Raw genomic sequence first — 23,074 nt, forward strand, 5'->3', positions numbered from 1 at the left:
ACTACCTGAGCCACTTGTGTGGGTTGTAGACTCTGTCTCATGCTACCACTAGAGTGAAAGCACCGCCAGCATTCAAAAGTGACCAAAACATCAGCCAGGAAGCATAGGAACTGAGAAGTGGTCTGTGGTTATCACCTGCAGAACCACTCCTTTATTGGGGGTGTCTTGCTAATTGCCTATAATTTCCACCTGTTGTCTATTCCATTTGCACAACAGCATGTGAAATTTATTGTCAATCAGTGTTGCTTCCTAAGTGGACAGTTTGATTTCACAGAAGTGTGATTGACTTGGAGTTACATTGTGTTGTTTAAGTGTTCCCTTTATTTTTTGGAGCAGTGTCTTTTTGTTCAGTATAGATTAGAGATTTCTGAAGAACCTTATTGTCATCTTTATATCGCTACTCTTCATTTTCTTTACGAGTGGAACAATGGCCATATCAATCACACTTGCCAAATGGCCTGAGAGACTGTGACAAGTGGATAAGACTGAATAACAGTCTGGAGAGACGGGAATGAAGTAAAGGAAGGTGAAAACACCCTCCCTAATCATAGAGAAACACCGAGCCACTGCCAGTATCCCCCTGGGCTGGAGCAAAGGAACTAAACAAAAACAAAGAGAACTGTTTGCTGTCATGGAGATGGTGAACAGGACAGGAAGAAAAATAATGGGAGAATGGATGGGTGTGTGTGTGCGTGCGTGCGTGCGTGTCGCAACACTGACCTCTGAAACCAGGCAACAGTGACCTCTGTTTATTTAACAATATAAACTCAATCCCTCTCCCCTCAGTGCATATGATATATTGCATGTACAGTACTATATAGTATACTGTGCATACATCCATCCAGACAGAAAATAATAATTATATTGTACTATTTACATGTGGTTGATCACAGCTGGAATGACAGAAGTCATAGTGTTAGTAGCAGTATACATTGTAAATGAGACGAACAAACTGTTCTCAGCTGAAGCTCATCAATAGACAGTTACAACAGTATATCATATAAATAATATCATATATGACCGTGAACCTAGCTAAACAAACCTTTTACCTAGATTCCCTTACTCTGTTCATCCATCAATGACATGACTATTTCATGATCATTACATCACTGATATGCTCATTAAATATTCTTTAGGGAAGAGATGACGATGAGGTGGGCCTGAGTGTGGAGCTGCGCAGTGGGGTCCCCCTGCCCTGTCTCTGTTTCTCAGAGACGCTGCTGGGTGTCACAGCCTACGAACTCCAAGCGCAGGGCTATGTCGTTGACCCAGCCTCTGGGGTGGATCCGTATGAAGCGGGCAAACAGAGGAGGATCAAAGAGGTTCAGCATCTCCTCATCTGGCTCACTGTTCCCCAAGAACATCTGGGAGGAAGGAGGAGCCAGAGTCAAACAGAGCTGGCTTGCATAAATCACAGTTCGGAAACTCAAAGTTAAACATGTTACAGCTTTGTCACTCTTTACAACATCAGGTTTTGTAAATCTGTCTGGTAGCATTTTGCCTTTAATAATCTTAACTTCTCTTGAGGTTTCAGATCACATTTGACCCTGCCTGCTAAGGAAGGTGTGTACTGAAACGTAGCCTGGGATAAATCTGAAGATAATGAGATGTGTGATACCTTCTCTCTTTGCGATTCCTCGTCAACCACGTTGGACCAGGAGTGACCTTCATCGCTAATGGTTACGGAGAACTCTGTCACCATCATTTGAGTCAGAATAGACCACGCCCCCTGAGTCACAACCCCTGTGATGCGTTTCATAACCAGGAAGTCCACCTGCAGCCACTCATGGGGGTTATTGACCTGGAGGAGAGAGGGAGGTTAGGGGGGTGGGTTATAACAGGTGCAAAACGTTAAGAGATACACTGTGCACAGCAGTGAGTCTAGGTCCAGATGCTGGTTTTGGCAGGAACAAGTATTAAAAACAAGATTTAAAACAAAGGACGGAAGAAAATAGAGACTGACACAGAAAAAAAAACGAATTTACAACACTTCTACCACAGCATGTGACCATTACAAACAATTGTATCTCTTGATTGATTCCTAGAGTGTCTTCTAGGGAAAGAACATCAAGCTCATAAAAGATCCCTCTTGCAATAGATATTGATCACTGATTCTACATTATTTCTCCACCTATCCTTGACTATTCAGTTTCGGAGAACACTTGGCACAGTTGACCTCTATCTACCAATTACAAGTGTTGCTCACATACCAGCCCTTAAAAGTAACACCAGTCTGATAAGTTGGAAAATCACCATTGTCCAGTGTTTTCAGAGGAAGGCAGTAAATGTGATTAGCTAAAGACAGAGAGAGCTAAAGAAGGAGAGAGACAATACATTTTTTTATTTAAGCTTTATTTAACTAGGCAAGTCAGTTAAGAACAAATTATTATTTTCAATGACGGCCTAGGAGCAGTGGGTTCAGGGGCAGAATGACAGATTTTTACCTTGTCAGCTCAGGGATCCGACCTTGCAACCTTTCGGTTACTAGTCCAACGCTCTAACCACTAGGCTACCTGCCGCCCCAACAATGGAGAGGGGCCACGAGAAAGAGGGAGAGAGAACACCTACCTGGAGGTGACAACATTCCCTCCCCAATACGCCTCCCTAGACACAACTATGACAAAACAACCTACAAAAATGGGTCACAACTCCTGCAGCTTCGTCGCCCGCTGGGTCTGTACATAGTCAATGGTAGGCTTCAAGGAGACTCTTATGGTAGGTACACCTACAGGTCATCCCTTAGTTTATCACAGACCTCAACCCAGAGTCTCTCAAAGCGTTCAGTCAGCTCACTGACATCCCTATCCGATCACAGCAAAATCACACTTTACTTGAACAGAGAAATACTCAATCATGAGACATCAAAGCTGAGGAAACTGCATACTATAAAGAAACACTATAGATGGAAGGAAAGTAGTGTAGAAACCTACCAAAAAAACAATTAGGCAACAACAAATTCAATCCCTTTTAGACAACTTCCTGGACAAAATGTTCCACAGTATAGTGAAGGTGTAAACTTGTCCGTAGAAAACCTAAACAGTATATTTGACCTTTCAGCCTCTGTCAAGCAGAGAAGCTAAGAAAATGAACAACAATCGCAAATAGTTTGATTAAGAATGCAAAACCCTGAGAAAGGAATTAAGGAACCTATCCAACCAAAAACACAGAGACCCAGAAAACCTGAGCCTACACCTTAACTATGGTGAAACACTAAAACAATACAGAAATACCCTAAGAAATCAGCTCAATGTAATTCAAGAATCCATAGAATCAAACCCCTTCTAGGAAAATTGGAACACACAAAGAGCTATCTATCCGAAATGGAGATGTATGGATAAAGCACATCTTTTCTTCTCAATAACAAAGAGCAAACAGGAAACACATATACAGTGGCAAGAAAAAGTATGTGAACCCTTTGGAATTACCTGTATTTCTGCATATATTAGTCATACAATTTGATCTCATCATCATCAAAGTCACAACAATAGACAAACAGTGTGCTTAAACTAATAACACACAAATGATTGTATTTTTCTTGTCTATATTGAATACATAATTTAAAACATTCACAGTGTAGGTTAGAAAAGTACAGTATGTGAACCCCTAGGCTAATGACTTCTCCAAAAGCTAATTGGAGTCAGGAGTCAGCTAACCTGGAGTCCAATCAATGAGACAAGATTGGAGGTGTTGGTTAGAGCTGCCCTGCTCTATAAAAAACACTCACAAAATTAGAGTTTGCTATTCACAAGAAGCATTGCCTGATGTGAACCATGCCTCGAACAAAAGAGATCTCAGAAGACCTAAGATTAAGAAATGTTGACTTGCATAAAGCTGGAAAGGGTTACAAAAGTATCTCTAAAAGCTGTCGCAAGCTCTTGCGACTCTCCCTAGGTGTGGCTGTCCTGCAAAGATGACTGCAAGAGCACAGCGCAGAATGCTCAATGAGGTTAAGAAGAATCCTAGAGTGTCAGCTAAAGATTTACAGAAATCTCTGGACATCTCTCTAACATCTCTATTACGTAAAACACTAAACAAGAATGGTGTTCATGAGAGGACACCACAGAAGAAGCCACTGCTGTCCAAAAAAAACATTGCTGCACGTCTGAAGTCTGTGAAAGTGCACCTGGATGTTCCACAGCAGTACTGGCAAAATATTCTGCTATACAAATTGATGGAAAGCGGTGTTCGGGCAAAAACATTTGACATTATAAAATCCATGTACACAAACAAAAGTGTGCATTTAAAATTGGCAATAAACACACCGATTTATTTACAAAGGGCTGTGGGGTGAGACAGGGATGCAGCTTGTAAATACAACCAATATGTCTATTTATCTTCCCATACTATTTGTATTACAACTATTTGCACATTGCTAAAACATTGATATGATATGGACTTTCTACTAGTCTTTTGAAGAAAGTAATATAGCTAATATAACTTATATCTGGTATTTAACTGATAATATAATACAGTAATACAGTAACAGAGGGAGGGGATGGCAGGAAAGTGTATGTGGTTTGACTGTGTGTGTATGTGTGTGCGTGTTGTGAATGTGTGTACCTTGGGGCGCCATGCGTTGGCGCTGCCGTCCTGGCGGAGGCGTGCGAGGGCGGGGCTCCAAGAGAGCCTCCAGGTCTGCAGGAAGGAGGAGGCTCGGAAGCTGCTGTCTGGGACCAACCTCCTCTGGAGACCCAGGGGGAAGGAGCAGCCTGACGCGTGCGCGCGCGCACACACACACACACACACACACACACACACACACACACACACACACACACACACACACACACACACACACACGATTGAAATTGCAGGCATCTTCTTATGTTTTCCTTCTTCCTTCTCTCAGGAATTCTATTCACCAGCACCTGAGATCTGACCGTCCCTGCACCTCCTCCCTTCCCCCGGTCCCTGACCCCTGGACCCTAACCACGGACTACCTGCTGATGTACCTCTCAACATACACCACCTACACCACCACTAAACGTAATCTAAGCTGTTACAAAGGTGTTCCTAACTGACACAGGGACTCACTGTTGAGGTCACAGCCCAGTAGCTCCATGCGAAGAGCAGGGTTCCTCTGGATGGTGACAGGCTGCAGTCTGATGTAGCGCCCGAGGATTGGGGGAAACAGATGGTTCTCCTTCACCTTTGAGCCATCCAGGTTACCGTTAAATATCTGAAATAAACAGAAGTCAATAGTAAGTACAAGAGGTAGCATTGTAGTATTTGTGATGTTCATGTTAAATTAGTGTGTGCCCCTTTAAGAGCGCTAACAGGAGGGAGAAACAGAACATACAATTTAAGAGTACAGGACAAAATGTAAATAAAGGGTTCACATATTCCTCACACTGGATTCCCCTATTATTACTAAGCCATCAGAGTCTAAGCCTCATCTGAGCCGGAGGAGGGGTTCTACTTAAGCAATAAGGCACGAAGGGGTGTAGTATATGGCCAATATACCACGGCTAAGGTCTGTTCTTACGCATGAAGCATCGCGGATGCCTGGACACAGCCCTTAGCTGTGGTATATTGGCCATATACCACAAACCCCCGAGGTGCCTTATTGTAATTATAAACTGGTTACCAATGTAATTAGAGCAGTAAAAATACATGTTTTGCCATACACGTGGTATATGGACTGATATACCACGGCTGTCAGCCAATCAGCATTCAGGGCTCGAACCACCCATTTTATAATAATCTATATGGAATTGTTTTAAGAAGGTCATACCAAGGATCATTTAGCTATTTGATTTTGCATTTTAAGACCCCTTGAAGTAGCCCATACAAATGCATAGAATAACAGATTCGCTACATTGAACAACAGATAGTTCCCCCCCAAAAAATCTAAATTAAGCTTGTTCTGAAGTGTCTGTCCTACATCTGTGAGATATAGGAAATATCAGGAAACTTTTTTGGGGGGTATTTAATATATTTTTGGCATTAAACAATCTTTAAAAAAAACTGGTACTTGGGGACATTCAGACGAGTCTTATGAGGCATCCTAGAGCAGAACAACCAACATTTACATGTTCGTGAGAGTCTCATCTTTCCACAGAGAGGCATCACCTTTGCACACATATTAGTGTGTAGCCCAAACGGTTTGGACGCTACAGACAGAAGTTGGTAGATCGACTGTACCAACTTCAGACGAGTGGAGTTCGTAGAGCAATAACACCGTGTTCGTGAGATTCTCATCTTTCCATAGAGGGGTCATAATAGTTTGCAGGCCAAACCGTTCGGATGCTACAGGTGATTGTGTGAGAAGACTGATTTCCGGAATGTCTCATGGTCTGACGAACACCGCTATAGCTCTGTCACCTTTCACCGCAGATACGGAAGTGACGGCATTTTATTTATATATTTTTTTTAAATGGCCAGCTGAGAACAAGTCCTCATTTACAACTGCGACCTGGCCAAGATAAAGCAAAGCAGTACGACACAAACAACAACACAGAGTTACACATGGAATAAACGAACATACAGTCAATAACACAATAGAAAAGTCTATATACAGTGTGTGTAAATGAAGTAAGATTAGGGAGGCAAGGCAATAAATAGGCCATCGTGGCAAAATAATTACAATTTAGCAATTAAACACTGGAGTGATGGATGTGCAGAAGATTAATGTCCAAGTAGAGATACTGGGGTGCAAAGGAGCAAAAAAAATAATAATAACCAAATGGGGATGAGGTAGTTGGGTGGGCTAGTTACAGATGGGCTATGTGCAGGTGCAATGATCTGTAAGCTGCTCTGACAGATGATGCTTAAAGTTAGTGAGGGAGATATGAGTCTCCAACTTCAGTGATTTTTGCAGTTCGTTCCAGTCATTGGTAGCAGAGAACTGGAAGGAAAGGCGCCCAAAGGAAGAATTGGGGATTACCAGTGAAATATACCTGCTGGAGCGCGTGCTACGGGTGGGTGCTGCTATGGTGACCAGTAAGCTGAGATAAGGCGGGGCTTTACCCAGCAAAGACTTCGAGAGGACCTGGAGCCAGTGGGTTTGGCGACGAGTATGAAGCGAGGGCCAGCCAACGAGAGCATACGGGTTGCAGTGGTGGGTTGTATATGGGGCTTTGGTGACAAAACGGATGGCACTGTGATAGACTGCATCCAATTTACTGAGTAGAGTGTTGGAGGCTATTTTGTAGATGACATCGCCGAAGTCAAGGATCGATAGGATAGCCAGTTTTACGAGGGTATGTTTGGCAGCATGAGTGAAGGATGCTTTGTTGCGAAATAGGAAGCTGATTCTAGATTCAATTTTGGATTGCAGATGCTTAATGTGAGTCTAACCAGACACCTAGGTATTTGTAGTTGTCCACATATCCTAAGTCAGAACCGTCCAGAGTAGTGATGCTCGACGGGCGGGCAGGTGCGGGCAGTGATCGGTTGAAGAGCATGCATTTAGTTTTACTTGCATTTAAGAGCAGTTGGGTGCCACGGAAGAAGTGTTGTATGGCATTGAAGCTCGTCTGGAGGTTAGTTAACACAGTGTCCAAAGAAGGGCCAGAAGTATGAAAAATGGTGTTGTCTGCGTAGAGGTGGATCAGAGAATCACCAGCAGCAAGAGCGACATCATTGATGTATACAGAGAAAAGAGTCGGCCTGAGAATTTAACCCTATGGCACCCCCATCGAGACTGCCAGAGGTCCGGAGAACAGGCCCTCCGATTTGACACACTGAACTCTGTCTGAGAAGTATTTGGTGAACCAGGCGAGGCAGTCATTTGAGAAACCAAGGCTGTTGAGTCTGCCAATAAGAATGCGATGATTGACAGAGTTGAAAGCCTTGACCAGGTCGATGAATACGGCTGCACAGTATTGTCTTTTATCGATTGCGGTTATAATGTCGTTTAGCGTGGCTGAGGTGCACCCGTGACCAGTTCGGAAACCAGATTGCATAGCGGAGAAGGTACGGTGGGATTGGAAATGGTCGATGATCTGTTTGTTAACTTGGCTGCCTTATAAAGGCAGGGTAGGATAGATATAGGTCTGTAACAGTTTGGGTCTAGGGTGTCTCCCCCTTTGAAGAGTGGGATGACTGCGGCAGCTTTCCAATCTTTGGGGATATCAGACGATACGAAAGAGAGGTTCAACAGGCTAGTAATAGGGGTTGCAACAATTGTTGTGGATAATTTTAGAAAGAGATGGTCCAGATTGTCTTGCCCAGCTGATTTGTAGGGGTCCTGATTTTGCAGCTCTTTCAGAGCATCATCTATCTGGATTTGGGTGCAGGAGAAATGGGGAGGCTTGGGCAAGTTGCTGTGGGGTTGCAGAGCTGTTGACCGGGGTAGGGGTAGCCATAGAGAAATGCTTATTGAAATTCTTGATTATCGTAGATTCATCGGTGGTGAAAGTGTTTCCTAGCGTCAGTGCAGTGGTCAGCTGAGAGGAGGTGCTCTTATTCTCCATGGACGTTAACTTTTTGGAGTTTGTGCTACAGTATGCAAATTTCTGTTTGAAAAAGCTAGCCTTTGCTTTCCTAACTGCCTGTGTATATTGGTTCCTAACTTCCCTGAAATGTTGCATATCGCGGGGGCTATTCGATGCTAATGCAGAATGCCACAGGATATTTTTGTGATGGTCAAGGGCAGTCAGGTCTGGAGTGAACCAAGGGCTATATCTGTTCCTGGTTCTACATTTTTTGAATGGGGCATGCTTATTTAAGATGGTGAGGAACGCACTTTTAAAGAATAACCAGGCATCCTCTACTGACGGGATGAGGTCAATATCCTTCCAGGATACCCGGGCCAGGTCGATTAGAAAGGCCTGCTCGCAGATGTGTTTTAAGGAGCGTTTGACAGTGATGAGGGGTGGTTGTTTGACCGCGGACCCATTACGGGCAATGAGGCAGTCATCGCTGAGATCCTGGTTAAAGACAGCAGAGGTGTATTTCAAGACATAGGCGGATGTGATTGAGATGCATCCAATGCAAAAAAAACAGCTATTTTTATGGGGATTTTTGTCTTATGCTAATTGAATATTTTTGCGGGGGCAGACATCAACTTTAGGGGGCTAAGAACAGCTACACTACAGTAATGCATAGAGTTACTCAGAAATATTTTAAGCATTGATGACATTTACAGTAACAAAAGGATACATGCACCTGCTCTCACTACCTGCTCTCACTACCTGCTCTCACTACCTGCTCTCACTACCTGCTCTCACTACCTGCTCTCACTACCTGCTCTCACTACCTGCTCTCACTATCTGCTCTCACTACCTGCTCTCACTACCTGCTCTCACTACCTGCTCTCACTATCTGCTCTCACTACCTGCTCTCACTACCTGCTCTCACTACCTGCTCTCACTGACTTCTGGTTTGTATGGTACACAATTAAGCTCATGCTTTGTGGGTACAGTATTAGCCAGTAGGTACTGGTACAGATGGTTAAGGTACATGTAAGGTACTGACGTAAGATGGCGTGGTGCTGTTCCCCCTGTAGTTAGTCCAGGTCTCCTGGTCTAGGCTGTAGGAGAGGGTGAAGTGCACGATGAAGTAGGCCTTCAGGCCCAGAGAGGCTCTGGCACCCTGGGTCTGAATCCCATGGAGCAGAGTGGGTCTCTGGAGGTCCACCTACATAGGAGACACAACAGGAGACCAGAGTTGGGCCCAGGTCCATTTCAATTCAGTCAATTCAGGAAGTGAACTGAGGAAAACATAGATCTACTGAATTGAAATGGAATGGACCCCAACCATGCAAAAGACAGGGGCAGCTAAACCAGATGGCCTTTCAATCTACAAGGATCTTTCATAGAAGAACAGGAAGTTTAGTGTTGAACCTGGATCCATGATTTCTGATTCGTGCCCATCCAGGCGTTGACAGAACCAGATAGCTCCAGCCTTGCCAGCCTGGCCTCCCAGTTACCTGGCAACACATATATGCATTCAATCCCACTGGCTAACTGTATGCAGGCCTAACACAGAGTAGAGTATACTGTGTTTTCATAAACAGTATGTCACTGATTCATCATGGTAACATTTCTCCATTCTAGAGGCTTACTTATGCATATACTGTGTATGAGCCTACTTCCTGACATCAAATAAATTAATAATAATAATTTATTGGATTTTTATTACACTTTTCAAGTGTTCAAAGTGCTTTTACATTGCAAGGGGTAACTCACCTCTTCCACCACCAATGTGAAGCAGCCTTTCTTCTGTCAAAACGCTCACCACACAACATCATGATGGAGAGGTGCGTAGTAACATTCTTGCATTGCTGAAACTTGCTTACCTATGTGGTCTGATGCCGTGATCTGGGAATCGTCTATTCTTCCTGACCTCAACCCCAGAGGCTGGATGCATCCTGCCAGGTAATCACAGAAAATTACATTCTATTATTTGTATTGTCCACATTTCACAAAAAATAACCAACAATGTCATTCTAAGACAATCCAAATAACATATTTCACACTTCTGTCTCAGTCTACTGAGTAAAGCTGTTGTGAGGTAACTAACCCTACATGGGTTGTGAGGTGTGGTACCTACATGTGTGGTAACCTACATGCGTTGTGAGGTGTGGTACCTACATGGGTTGTGAGGTGTGGTACCTACAAGGGTTGTGAGGTGTGGTACCTACATAGGTTGGGAGGTGTGGTACCTACATAGGTTGGGAGGTGTGGTACCTACATGGTTGTGAGGTGTGGTACCTACATGGGTTGGGAGGTGTGGTACCTACATGGGTTGTGAGGTGTGGTACCTACATGTGTTGGGAGGTGTGGTACCTACATGGGTTGGGAGGTGTGGTAACTACATGGGTTGGGAGGTGTGGTACCTACATGGGTTGGGAGGTGTGGTACCTACATGTGTGGTACCTACATGGGTTGTGAGGTGTGGTACCTACATGGGTTGTGAGGTGTGGTACCTACATGGGTTGGGAGGTGTGGTACCTACATGGGTTGTGAGGTGTGGTACCTACATGGGTTGGGAGGTGTGGTACCTACATGGGTTGTGAGGTGTGGTACCTACAAGGGTTGGGAGGTGTGGTACCTACATGGGTTGGGAGGTGTGGTACCTACATGGGTTGTGAGGTGTGGTACCTACATGGGTTGGGAGGTGTGGTAGGCTACTTACGTGGGTTGTAGACTAGTAGTTTAGCCCTCATGCCGGCTAGCTGGTGCTCTCCTACTGTACACTCCACCATCCAGGTCCCCACTGTGGCCGGCCTCATCTCCACTGTGCCAAACACACCTGAAGAGGGGGACAGAGACCAAGGTGGGATAGATGACATTCTTGATTGATTCGTTATGATTGACTATTATTTTATTGTGTGGGCATGTATATATGTGTGTGTGTGTACAGTATGTGTGTGTGTGTGTGCATTTGCGTGGTTGTGTGTGTGTGTGTGGTAACTGTGGTTGTGTGGTTGTGTGTGTGTTTTTTAGTGTGTGTATTTACCAGGATAGAGGTTGTACACCCCCATGCGATGCTCCTGCTCCTTGTGAATGCTGAAGGGCAGACCGTGGAAGTGGGCGGTGTGATACTCCCCGTCGCCCCCGACGTTCAGCAGGTGCCACCTGACTTGCTGGTGCTGGGCAACCATCAGACCAGGAAGTGTCTCTGCCACGTAGCCGTTTATCGCTACGGTAACAAGGAAAGATTTTCCAGAGAAATGAATCTCAAACCCAAACAATCGATCAGATGAGTATGAACCTAAACAAACAGAGAAATTCACTAGAAATCTATTTAAATGTATTTATTATGAAACTAGTATTGATATTAGGAGGGAGTCTGAGTAACTCTACCTGCAAACTTGTTGCTGAGCTGAAACCAGGGGTCATCTCTCCGGGCCTGGCAGGGCGGGATGCAGTACTGACGGATGTTCTCGTCCAGGTACCAGCTCTTGGTCTCGTCGAAGGTGTGGAAGAGGAGGGCGTACTCCTGTAGGTTGGGCTGTAGGTTCAGTTGGGGGTGGAGGGTGCCTGGTTTACAGATTACTAAGGGGCCAATCAGACCGGAGTGGAGGTCCTTCACCTGTTGAGGGGTGAGAACAGAACACAAAGCCACACAGTCAAATACACACGCCAGAACAACAAAGTGCATGCAGGGAAAATCATGTCAAAACATTGATAAGCTGTCTATTGAAAAGAAAAGACACTTATGAGGCCTAACTATGAGCTAGCTTTGTAATATACAGTAAGTGTTGACAGTGCCACCTGCCTTATTCTGTGTAGAATAGTAGGCCCCTGCCTTACAGTCAAACTCTGCAGCGGTGGGCCCCTGCTTCCTGGTGATCCTCCAGGTGTAGACCCTGACCTCCCCAGGCTGGACCGCCTCCCCAGGGACCCCCGCCACCCCAGCCCTGGAGGACCCCCACTGGGTCTGGGTCCATCCATCACCCTGGGTCTTATCATACACTCCATGGAGGTGCAGGGAGTACGGCCTGGACGCCATGTTCTTGAAGGTCACCTGTCGAGGTCAAGATCAAGATCAGCATCGAGACAATAAAAACGGGTCAAGGTTAAGATCAAGTGAATGTTTAACAGCATTACATACAGAATCTGATATCTGAGAATATGCCATGAAAATAATATTGCAGTGAATTCAACCTGCAACCTGGATTCAAACCATGGTTCCCGAAACTGTCCAACACCTTAGCCATAACACCAAGAACTCCGAAACACCTTGACGAGGTTACTAGTAGTTGAGCTAAGGCCACCAAAATATGAATTGATTTGAACATCAGTGAATTAATAAGATGATCATTGATCTCCACTCACGGTAAGGAGGTCGTTGATCTCGGCTTTAATGATAGGACCCATGAGTCCAAGATGTTCCTGCAGCTCTCCTCTGGTGACGGGGATCTGGAAGTCTCTCTCACTGTAGGCCCTGAACACCACCTTCTTATATTCCGTCAGGAACTTCCTCATTCCCCTACGCCTCTCTCTGGGGAGGGAACAGTTGGGAGTTGATGAGCTGATCAATAGCCTGATAAAAGACAGCTTGCCGTTGATCAATAGCCTGATAAAAGGGGTGGCAGGGTAGCCTAGTGGTTAGAGCGTTGGACTAGTAACCAGAAGGTTGCAAGTTCAAACCCCCGAGCTGTCAAGGTACAAATCTGTCGTTCTGGCCCTGAACAGGCAGTTAGGCCGTCATTGAAAATAAGAATTTGTTCTTAACTGACTTGCCTAGACAGCTTGTCATTGGAACGTTGGTAAATAATGAATTGCATTGGAGCAGCTTTTCCTTGTCTTTTAGATTGAGCTGATCAATCAGAAACAGGATTTCTTTCATTAACAGATAGGGCCAGACACAGACTATGCCTAGTTCTAGACTAAGAGGCATATTCAATTTAGATTCTCCATAGAAACCTACAAAAATGTATAGTCAAACAGATGGGGCCAGACACAGATTAAGTCTAGTTCTAGACTAAAAAGCATATTCAATTGAGATTCTCAATTGAAAGTGCTGCTCAAAGACTAATAAGTGTCCAAGAAACCAGATACTTACAAAAACCAAACACTACCTTGTTTTTATGAGCTGATGTGGTTTCCTGATCCCATAGTCCCATGTGATCTCCTGTGCAGCGATGTAGTAGCTGCGGTAATGTCCATCTGTGGTCCTCAGGTCCAGGTTGTCCTCTGTCCCCATGTAGGTTGTCCCAGTGTCCTTCTCACTATAGTCATCATACTCCAGAGACACTGCGTTCCTGGGAGCCGTCTCATTGTCATTGGAGACATTGGAGAAGTCTAGATCCAACAAATCCAGTAGAGGGGTGTCTGGATCTGTGTGAGGGTTGTTGTTTAGGGGATGCACCTCCCCAGCTTTTTGCTCCTCCCTCTGTTGCTGCACCTTCAGCTGATCCGGGAGCACTTTCAAAGTGTTTTTCAGGGGGTCTAGATCCCTCCATCCATCTAACTCCAAGAGTAGAGGGTCCTTATCTGTGTGATATGTGCTTAGAGGATGTGAATCTCGATCCAACTCCCCCTTTTGTCCCTGCTCCTCCTGCTGATCCAACACCTCCACCTTCTGCTCTTCTCTCTGCTCCTGCTCCAGCGCCTCCCCATATACCCGACCCTTCCACTCCTTCAGCACCTTTTCCTCACAGTTCTCCGCTAGCTTGTTGCTCTCTCCACCCTCCAAACTGGCCTGGCGTCTCTGTCTTCCATTTCCCCCCTGCTCCCTGCCCAGACCTCCCTCCTCTACCTCCTCCCCATCCTCTCCTCCTTCTACCCTGGCCTGGCGTCTTTGTCTCTTCCCCCCCTGCTCCCCACCCAGACCCCCTCCCTCCTGGGTCTCTGAAGCCTTCCACTCTCCGTCCTTCTCCAGTTGCTTCAGAACGTCTGTGGGGATCCCTCCCTGGGAGAGCAGGTTGCCCTCCTCGTCAGCAGACAACACGGTCACATACCTGACCTCACAGATTGACCTCTGGTCCCCTGCCTTAAATGTAACATTGTTATCAGACCCGTGGTCCCCAGATTCTCCGATGGCGACTTCGTTATCTGTGTAATTTCTTGTTTTCGGTCTTGTTGTGTTCTGGTTTAAACTGGGTTGCTTCTTGCAGACTCTGATGGCTACGGTCCTGTTCTGTAGCCGGGGGCGGAGGGATCTCGGTTTGAAAAACTGGTCTACGTAATCAGGCAGGACGTCCTCCAGGCCGTACTCTAGGTCCTCGTTGTCCACAAGCAGGTCAATGTTACAAGACAGGACAGAGTAGCGGGCGCTCATGCCACGGCTCTTCAGGCTACTATCGAAAGCACTGATCTCCCACTCACCTGAGGATGAAATAAACATCAGCTCACAACACTTCAGAAAAAAATCTCTCAGGTCAGGGTCAGGTTTTAGTAGGGCGCACCATAGTGAAACCTGTGTTCTTAATGGATCTGTAGCACCTCTCTGTTTCAAAAATGTTCTTCCAATTTATGCCTACTGAACACAAATGTAGCAGCAGCAAAAACAGCAATGGCTGACAAACAAACATTGTCATTTGACCTTACCAATTAGCTCGGTCTCCATGGTAACAGTCTCCCCAGACATTGGGAAGAGTGTGAGAACGGACTCATACACGTTGTCCCTCATGAAGGGGTTTCCTGTGAAGTAGACGGACAGGAAGTCGCTCTGTGTCCCCACGTTGGCCAGGTGCCAGAAGGTCACGTCATCCTTACACAGCTGGATCATCTGCCCGTTGAACATTATCCCGTTCACATCTGTAAACAAAAAGGAGATCCAGATCAAAATCTAAAACATAGGAGGGGTGACAGAGCAGACATGAAGGAGGTATCACCACCTTCATCAAGAAATAAGGGAAGCTAGCCTACAAGATAACCAGGCAGGAAAACCCCACTTACTGTAGATGACATTGGAGTTGTAGAAGTCAGGGTCTGTAGGGTTGACCATGGAGGGGTCTCTGCTGTACTTCTGAATGTTGTCATTGATGTTCCAACTCTTGTTTTCATCAAACACAGCGAACATCAACTGCTTCACTTTATCTGGGCCCACCTGCAAGTTGGACATCTCAGATTAGGATAACCGCAACATCTCACATACTCTCACACTGCTACAAACAGCAAGATCCAAGTTATCAGTGTATGACTTGGGCAAACTGCAGGAGAGATAATGCATTGATATGTCATATTGGGCCAGATTCCCGGACACATCTCTATTCTCCATTGGACGTTATTCTTAATCTGTGTCCGAAAAAACAACCCGTGTGTCTTTATGGACATATGAAGTGGCGATTCTCACCAGCCGCCCCCTGGTGTCCATGGAGTCCTTCTTGCAGATGAGGAGGGGTCCTACGAGGCCAGTGGCCACGTCTCTCTCAGGGTTGATGGTACTCTGGTACAGACGGGTCAGACACTGTGGGTCTCTCTCCAGGGGCCCGTCCTCTGCTGTTAGTTTCCACATGTACCCATATGTCCCATTGGGGGGTACAGCCAGTGAGCGAAGGTCCTTTTCACCCTCTACACAATCACACATCGACACCATGGGGGGAACAGGAATGACTAAGAGACTAAGAGATTATATTAGTGTAATAGAATGACTAAGAGACTAAGAGATGATATTAGTGTAATAGAATGACTAAGAGACTAAGAGATGATATTAGTGTAATAGAATGACTAAGAGACTAAGAGATTATATTAGTGTAATAGAATGACTAAGAGACTAAGATATTATATTAGTGTAATAGAATGACTAAGAGACTAAGAGATGATATTAGTGTAATAGAATGACTAAGAGACTAAGAGATGATATTAGTGTAATAGAATGACTAAGAGACTAAGAGATTATATTAGTGTAATAGAATGACTAAGAGACTAAGAGATTATATTAGTGTAATAGAATGACTAAGAGACTAAGAGATTATATTAGTGTAATATAATGACTAAGAGACAAAGAGATTATATTAGTGTAATAGAATGACTATTAGACTAATAAAATTACTATAAAATCACTTTTTATGAGATTCTCCAGACCCCAACATATAAACACACCACATATGATGACCATATTCCACGAAGGACTTAGTTATGATTTTAAACCTAAATACATAGCCAGTAATATTATCTTATCATAATGCCACATTTTTGTTTATCTTACCATTCCCTGTTTTCCTCAGTGGAAAAATCGTGGTGAGGCCGTTTGGATACATGTTGAAAGGACGACTTGCTAGGTTCTTGAACACTATCTGAAGAAACAATGAGAATGATCTTTACTTTCTTTACTATCTATTCAGATACATATTTTTTGTTTACATGCTTTGTTGATTGTTTGTTTGTTTTGTTGATTGTGGTACACACACCTGGAAGTGTTCGTCCACCTGTCCTCTAAGCAGTGGTCCCAGCAGTCTTTTAACAGGTGATTTCCTCTTGGTGAAGGTCTGGTCAGTGTATTCTACATACACCACCTTCTTATATTCATGACCCAGCTGATGAGGCCCCCTGGGAAAGTATTCCGATAACAGTTGACTGGAACACAGAGACAATGGAGGGAGGGTAGTATCAGCATCGTTAGTATCATGAACTCTGAGCAATGCTATCTCTCCCTTTCCTGTCCTAGTCTTTTTCTGGCTATCTCCTTTTCTCGGTCCTCCGTCCCATCTGAACTCTTACTATACACAGTCGCTCTGATCCTCTCCCTTTCTCGGTCCTCCGTCCCATCTGAACTCTTACTATACACAGTCTCTCTGACCCTCTCCCTTTCTCGGTCCTCCCTCCCATCTGAACTCTTACTATACACAGTCTCTCTGATCCTCTCCTTTTCTCGGTCCTCCGTCCCATCTGAACTCTTACTATACACAGTCTCTCTGATCCTCTCCCTTTCTCGGTCCTCCGTCCCATCTGAACTCTTACTATACACAGTCTCTCTGATCCTCTCCCTTTCTCAGTCCTCCGTCCCATCTGAACTCTTACTATACACAGTCTCTCTGACCTTCTCACTTTCTCGGTCCTCCCTCCCATCTGAACTCTTACTATACACAGTCTCTCTGACACTCTCACTTTCTCGGTCCTCCCTCCCTCCCTCCCTCCCTTCCTCCCTCTCTCTTCCTTTCCATTTCCTTTTCAATCCCATTCTCCCACCTTTGCCACCCATTCCTTCACCTATTCCTTCTTTCCTCCCTGTATCGCTCTCCCTCGCTCCCTCCCTCCCTCCCTCCCTCCCTCCCTTTCGTACCTGTCTCCCTGGCTGAGGTGGGGTTTCGTACCTGTCTCCCTGGCTGAGGTGGGGTTTCGTACCTGTCTCCCTGGCTGAGGTGGGGTTTCGTACCTGTCTCCCTGGCTGAGGTGGGGTTTCCTACCTGTCTCCCTGGCTGAGGTGGGGTTTCCTACCTGTCTCCCTGGCTGAGGTGGGGTTTCCTACCTGTCTCCCTGGCTGAGGTGGGGTTTCGTACCTGTCTCCCTCACTGAGGTGGGGTTTCCTACCTGTCTCCCTGGCTGAGGTGGGGTTTCCTACCTGTCTCCCTGGCTGAGGTGGGGTTTCCTACCTGTCTCCCTGGCTGAGGTGGGGTTTCGTACCTGTCTCCCTCACTGAGGTGGGGTTTCCTACCTGTCTCCCTGGCTGAGGTGGGGTGCATAATCCCAGATGATCTCCTCAGCAGCGATGTAATGGACCCAGATTTTGATCTTCCCCCCTCGGGAGCGCCCCACAGCCTGATCTTTCCCAGGCTTAAACACAAAGGTCTCAAACATGTCATCTCCATATTCATAGTCCTCCTTATCCTCAGACTGCTGGACCTGACGCACGTCAGGACCGGGCACCGTCACAGGCTCTGGGCAGTCCTCTACCTTAAAGAATGCACTCATTCCCGCTGGAACAAAAACATACAGAGACCTTATAGCAACTCACAAGACACCTTATAGATGCAATATGAACACCTTATAGCACATTCTCAACCACATAATAATTCATGCTACTCTGGCTCAAATGTACAAATGTACTCTGTTACCTCACACCTCACACCTCACACAAATCAAATTGGGAACTTTGAAATTGATCAAAACTTTATTTCACAACTTTGAGAGAACATACTCTTACCGTGGCGGTGTTCTTGGATCTGACAGCTGATGAGGAACTTCCCCTGAGTGCTGGGCTTCATCTCCGCCGTGGTAAAGGTCATAGGGGTCATCTCCACAGTAACCTTACGGTGGGCCATCACCTGGAATGACAAGGGTAGAGTTAGGCTCAGACTGAAATGCTGCTGAACTGGTTACACATTCTCACAAACAACTTATTTTTTATTTAGCCAGGCAACTCAGTTAAGAACAAATTCTTATTTTACAATGACAATGACAGCCTAATCTTGGTTGATTGTCAGTGGGTTAAATGCCTTGTTCAGGTGCAGAACGATTTTTACCTTGTCAGTTCGGGGATTCGAACTAGCAACCTTTCAGTTACTGGCCCAACACTCTAACCCCTAGGCTACCTGCCACCCCTACCTGCCGACTTATAACAACTGAACTGGCAAAATGATCAAAGGAAAATCTTGGTTGATTGTCACATTGGACATTAATTATGATTGGTTGACAACTTTAAGTGAACCCTGATTTAAACTTGAATTATCTGATGTACCTGCAGAGTGTGATCCTGAAACTGTATGGAGTGGATCTCTGGAGACGTTTCCATTCCAATGAGATGCCAGAACACATGATCTCGTCCCTGGCACATCGTCAGACCTACACATATACCAAACAACCAACCCACACAAAAACATATTTTTGAGTCTTCTACATAGTTGACAACAGGACTCTGTTCTGTTGACTCTATACAGTAACATGCTAAACTAGCTCCTGACCTGGTAAAGTTGAGTTGACGTATCCATTGATAGTGTGGTACTGTTTTCTTGCACTGGCCTTCTTAAATCTTTCCCGGAAACTTCCCACCTCTCCGTACCAGCTCTTACTCTCATCGAAAACAGCAAAGAGCAGAATAAACTCTCTGCTTTTCCGAACTCCATTATCTGTAAATGCAGCTGTGAGAACCCAAGGGAAGCAGAGAATACAGATAACACATTAGTTGATAACTCTGAATATCACAGGGTACATTTGGTGAACTTACGCATTTAGTGAATTGAGGCATTTGGTGAAATTACTGATGTGGTGAAATTACTTGTTTGGTCCAATTGCTCATTTGTTTAATAATCAGGTGATGTGGCAGTCTGGGTGTTAAGCTTCATCATGTGCAGTAAACTATTGACAATCCCTACTTAGTAAGGTGATTATGTGATTCAGACCTCCTTCTATTCACAAAACCTTCCATTAGGTAGGACATGATCACTGTATGACTGAGAGCAGAGCACATTATAAGTCCAGCAGCCACATTATTTTCCTCCTTTACCAGGCAAATATATGTCACAGTGGGTCTGACTGTACTGTAAGGGAAGTGTGATACGTAGAGAGAAAGTTGTGGAGGGTGTGTGGGAGTAACATAGCAGGAATAAAGTTGTGGAGTATCTGACTGTAAGGTGTGTGGGAGTAACATAGCAGGAATAAAGTTGTGGAGTATCTGACTGTAAGGTGTGTGGGAGTAACATAGCAGGAATAAAGTTGTGGAGTATCTGACTGTAAGGTGTGTGGGAGTAACATAGCAGGAATAAAGTTGTGGAGTATCTGACTGTAAGGTGTGTGGGAGTAACATAGCAGGAATAAAGTTGTGGAGTATCTGACTGTAAGGTGTGTGGGAGTAACATAGCAGGAATAAAGTTGTGGAGTATCTGACTGTAAGGTGTGTGGGAGTAACATAGCAGGAATAAAGTTGTGGAGTATCTGACTGTAAGGTGTGTGGGAGTAACATAGCAGGAATAAAGTTGTGTCTCTAACTTGATTTGCAGATGAGCAGAGCCCCGATGAGCCCAGAGTTGAAGTCCTGTACAGTGTCCACCTGGGAGGAGTAAGAGTAGGTGAGGCATTCTGGGTCTCCCAAGGTCGGACCGTCATTAGGATTGATGTCCCAGATGTACTTGTAGTATCCTCCTGGAGCAACAGCATCATCCTCCTTCTCCTGGCTAGACGTGGCGTCATCGTATCCGGCCCCTAAAGGGAAAGAGATATATTGCTAGGAATATACGCATGTACACACCGAGGCTGACATAGCAGATGCACACACACACACACACACACTTGTTCACGTAATTCAAGACAGTAAATAGTGGGTAAGCCCTTTATTGGATTCAGTCTACTTTATAACACCAGTGCTAGGATGTGACAGTGGCTTACAGTTTACGGTAAGTTAGTAGGTAGACATGCAGATTTAGTGTTTACGGTAAGTTGGCAAGTTAGTAGGTAGACGTGCAGATTTAGTGTTTACGGTAAGTTGGTAAGTGGGTAGGTAGACATGCAGATTTAGTGTTTACGGTAAGTTGGTAAGTTAGTAGGTAGACATGCAGATTTAGTGTTTACGGTAAATTTGTAAGTTAGTAGGTAGACATGCAGATTTAGTGTTTACGGTAAGTTGGTAAGTTAGTAGGTAGACATGCAGATTTAGTGTTTACGGTAAATTGGTAAGTTAGTAGGTAGATATGCAGATTTAGTGTTTACGGTACGTTGGTAAGTTAGTAGGTAGACATGCAGATTTAGTGTTTACGGTAAGTTGGTAAGTTAGTAGGTAGACATGCAGATTTAGTGTTTACGGTAAGTTGGTAAGTTAATAGGTAGACATGCAGATTTAGTGTTTACGGTAAGTTGGTAAGTTAGTAGGTAGACATGCAGATTTAGTGTTTACGGTAAGTTGGTAAGTTAATAGGTAGATATGCAGATTTAGTGTTTACGGTAAGTTGGTAAGTTAATAGGTAGACATAAAGACATTACCCTTAGACTGTTTCCAGTAGTAATTTAGTAGGTAGGCATAAAGACATTAACCTCAGACTGTTTCCAGTAGTAATTTAGTAGGTAGACATAAAGACATTACCCTCAGACTGTTTCCAGTAGTAAGTTAGTAGGTAGACATAAAGACATTACCCTCAGACTGTTTCCAGTAGTAAGCTAGTTAGGTAGGCATAAAGACATTACCCTCAGACTGTTTCCAGTAGTAAGTTAGTAGGTAGACATAAAGACATTACCCTCAGACTGTTTCCAGTAGTCAGCTAGTAGGTAGGCATAAAGACATTACCCTCAGACTGTTTCCAGTAGTAAGTTAGTAGGTAGACATAAAGACATTACCCTCAGACTGTTTCCAGTAGTAAGTTAGTAGGTAGACATAAAGACATTACCCTCAGACTGTTTCCAGTAGTAAGTTAGTAGATAGACATAAAGACATTACCCTCAGACTGTTTCCAGTAGTAAGGTAGTAGGTAGACATAAAGACATTACCCTCAGACTGTTTCCAGTAGCAAGGTAGTAGGTAGGCATAAAGACATTACCCTCAGACTGTTTCCAGTAGTAAGTTAGTAGGTAGACATAAAGACATTACCCTCAGACTGTTTCCAGTAGTAAGTTAGTAGGTAGACATAAAGACATTACCCTCAGACTGTCTCCAGTAGTAAGTTAGTAGGTAGGCATAAAGACATTACCCTCAGACTGTTTCCAGTAGTAAGTTAGTAGGTAGACATAAAGACATTACCCTCAGACTGTTTCCAGTAGCTGACCCCCACAGGGCTGATGCTGTAGGGCTGGGACGCCAGGTTCTTAAAGTGCACCACCACCCTGTCACTGGCCTGGGCATGGATCACCGGACCCTGGATACCTGCAACACAAAGCACTCTGTTCAGCTCTCTCTCTGTGTGAGTGTGGTAGCATATCATTCTAAAGATATACTTAAAGTAATTAATAATGAATGAATGAAGTTAGTACACATACCTGCCCATGTTGGTGTAGGCTTGGGGACTGAATATGTGGAATCAGTGTATTCTCTATAAACAGCTTTTATGTATTTCTGAGGGGGTTCCTTGGTCCTCCTCCTACAAATTCACAATCAACATGGATATTTAAAAAAAGGCTTAAAAATCCATGATTAAAACATGAAAACAAATAAAATAGGCTACATGGTGATATACATTTGAAACTGTTAGTTGAATAGAAAAGCCTACAGCAAAATTGACGCAAAAAAAGGGGATGGATATTAGGTAATGACTGGAGAGAACTTCACCTTTGTTCTGATACGGGGTCAGCGCTGCCCCAGTAGAGATAGTCCCAACCAATCTCAACCGCGGCGATATAGAACTCTCTCGTGGAAGGTACGGCCAAGGTCTCCTCCACCCCGCTGAGGACGCAGAGGAGGGATATCAACAGCGTTCTCATCGCAAGGCACGCGCACCTGTCTGACTGAACGCCAATTCACTGGTGGTCGAGAAGTCAGATACCCGGACCGTAGCAGGCAACTTACTACCGTTATTTTCCGTTAGGGGGGATATTTAAAGGGAAAGTTCCAAACCAGAGAGATAGTCACAGGTAGAGAAAGACAGAGTGTGTATAAATGTGAGGGGGGAGTGAGAGAGATAAGGGGAGAGAGAGTGTGTGTATGTGTGGGATCTGTACAGCGGCGACCAGTCATTCCGGGCAGGTGGGGCAGAGCCCCACATTCTTTGCAAAAAAAAAAAAAAAAAAAAAAAGGAAACTGAAAATGATTTTTTTGTGGGGGTTGCCTGTTTTTGCATGTTATTTTGGCATTAATACGTGTCAAATATAAATTTGCA

At 44.7% G+C, this 23,074-nt stretch overlaps 1 protein-coding gene across 1 annotated transcript; it reads right to left on the reverse strand.

The window, feature by feature from the left end:
* Positions 1 to 734: 734 nt before the first annotated feature.
* On the reverse strand, positions 735 to 22,905 carry LOC139366477 (coagulation factor V-like). Its single transcript, XM_071103986.1, has 26 exons — positions 22,528 to 22,905; positions 22,239 to 22,339; positions 22,003 to 22,125; positions 20,265 to 20,477; positions 19,241 to 19,417; positions 19,018 to 19,121; positions 18,484 to 18,604; positions 17,995 to 18,256; positions 16,751 to 16,916; positions 16,549 to 16,636; positions 15,694 to 15,911; positions 15,297 to 15,447; positions 14,946 to 15,155; positions 13,475 to 14,723; positions 12,729 to 12,894; positions 12,169 to 12,417; positions 11,754 to 11,982; positions 11,407 to 11,589; positions 11,083 to 11,199; positions 10,244 to 10,315; positions 9,789 to 9,874; positions 9,421 to 9,582; positions 5,035 to 5,179; positions 4,561 to 4,709; positions 1,619 to 1,801; positions 735 to 1,364 (listed from the first exon to the last, which is right to left on the reverse strand). Exons 1-26 carry the CDS (start codon positions 22,677 to 22,679, stop codon positions 1,209 to 1,211), a joined length of 5,232 nt encoding a protein of 1,743 aa, XP_070960087.1. The 5' UTR covers positions 22,680 to 22,905; the 3' UTR covers positions 735 to 1,208.
* Between the last annotated feature and the right edge of the window lie 169 nt (positions 22,906 to 23,074).

This window comes from Oncorhynchus clarkii, chromosome 14 (genome assembly GCF_045791955.1).
Source record: "Oncorhynchus clarkii lewisi isolate Uvic-CL-2024 chromosome 14, UVic_Ocla_1.0, whole genome shotgun sequence".
Taxonomy (NCBI): domain Eukaryota; kingdom Metazoa; phylum Chordata; class Actinopteri; order Salmoniformes; family Salmonidae; genus Oncorhynchus; species Oncorhynchus clarkii.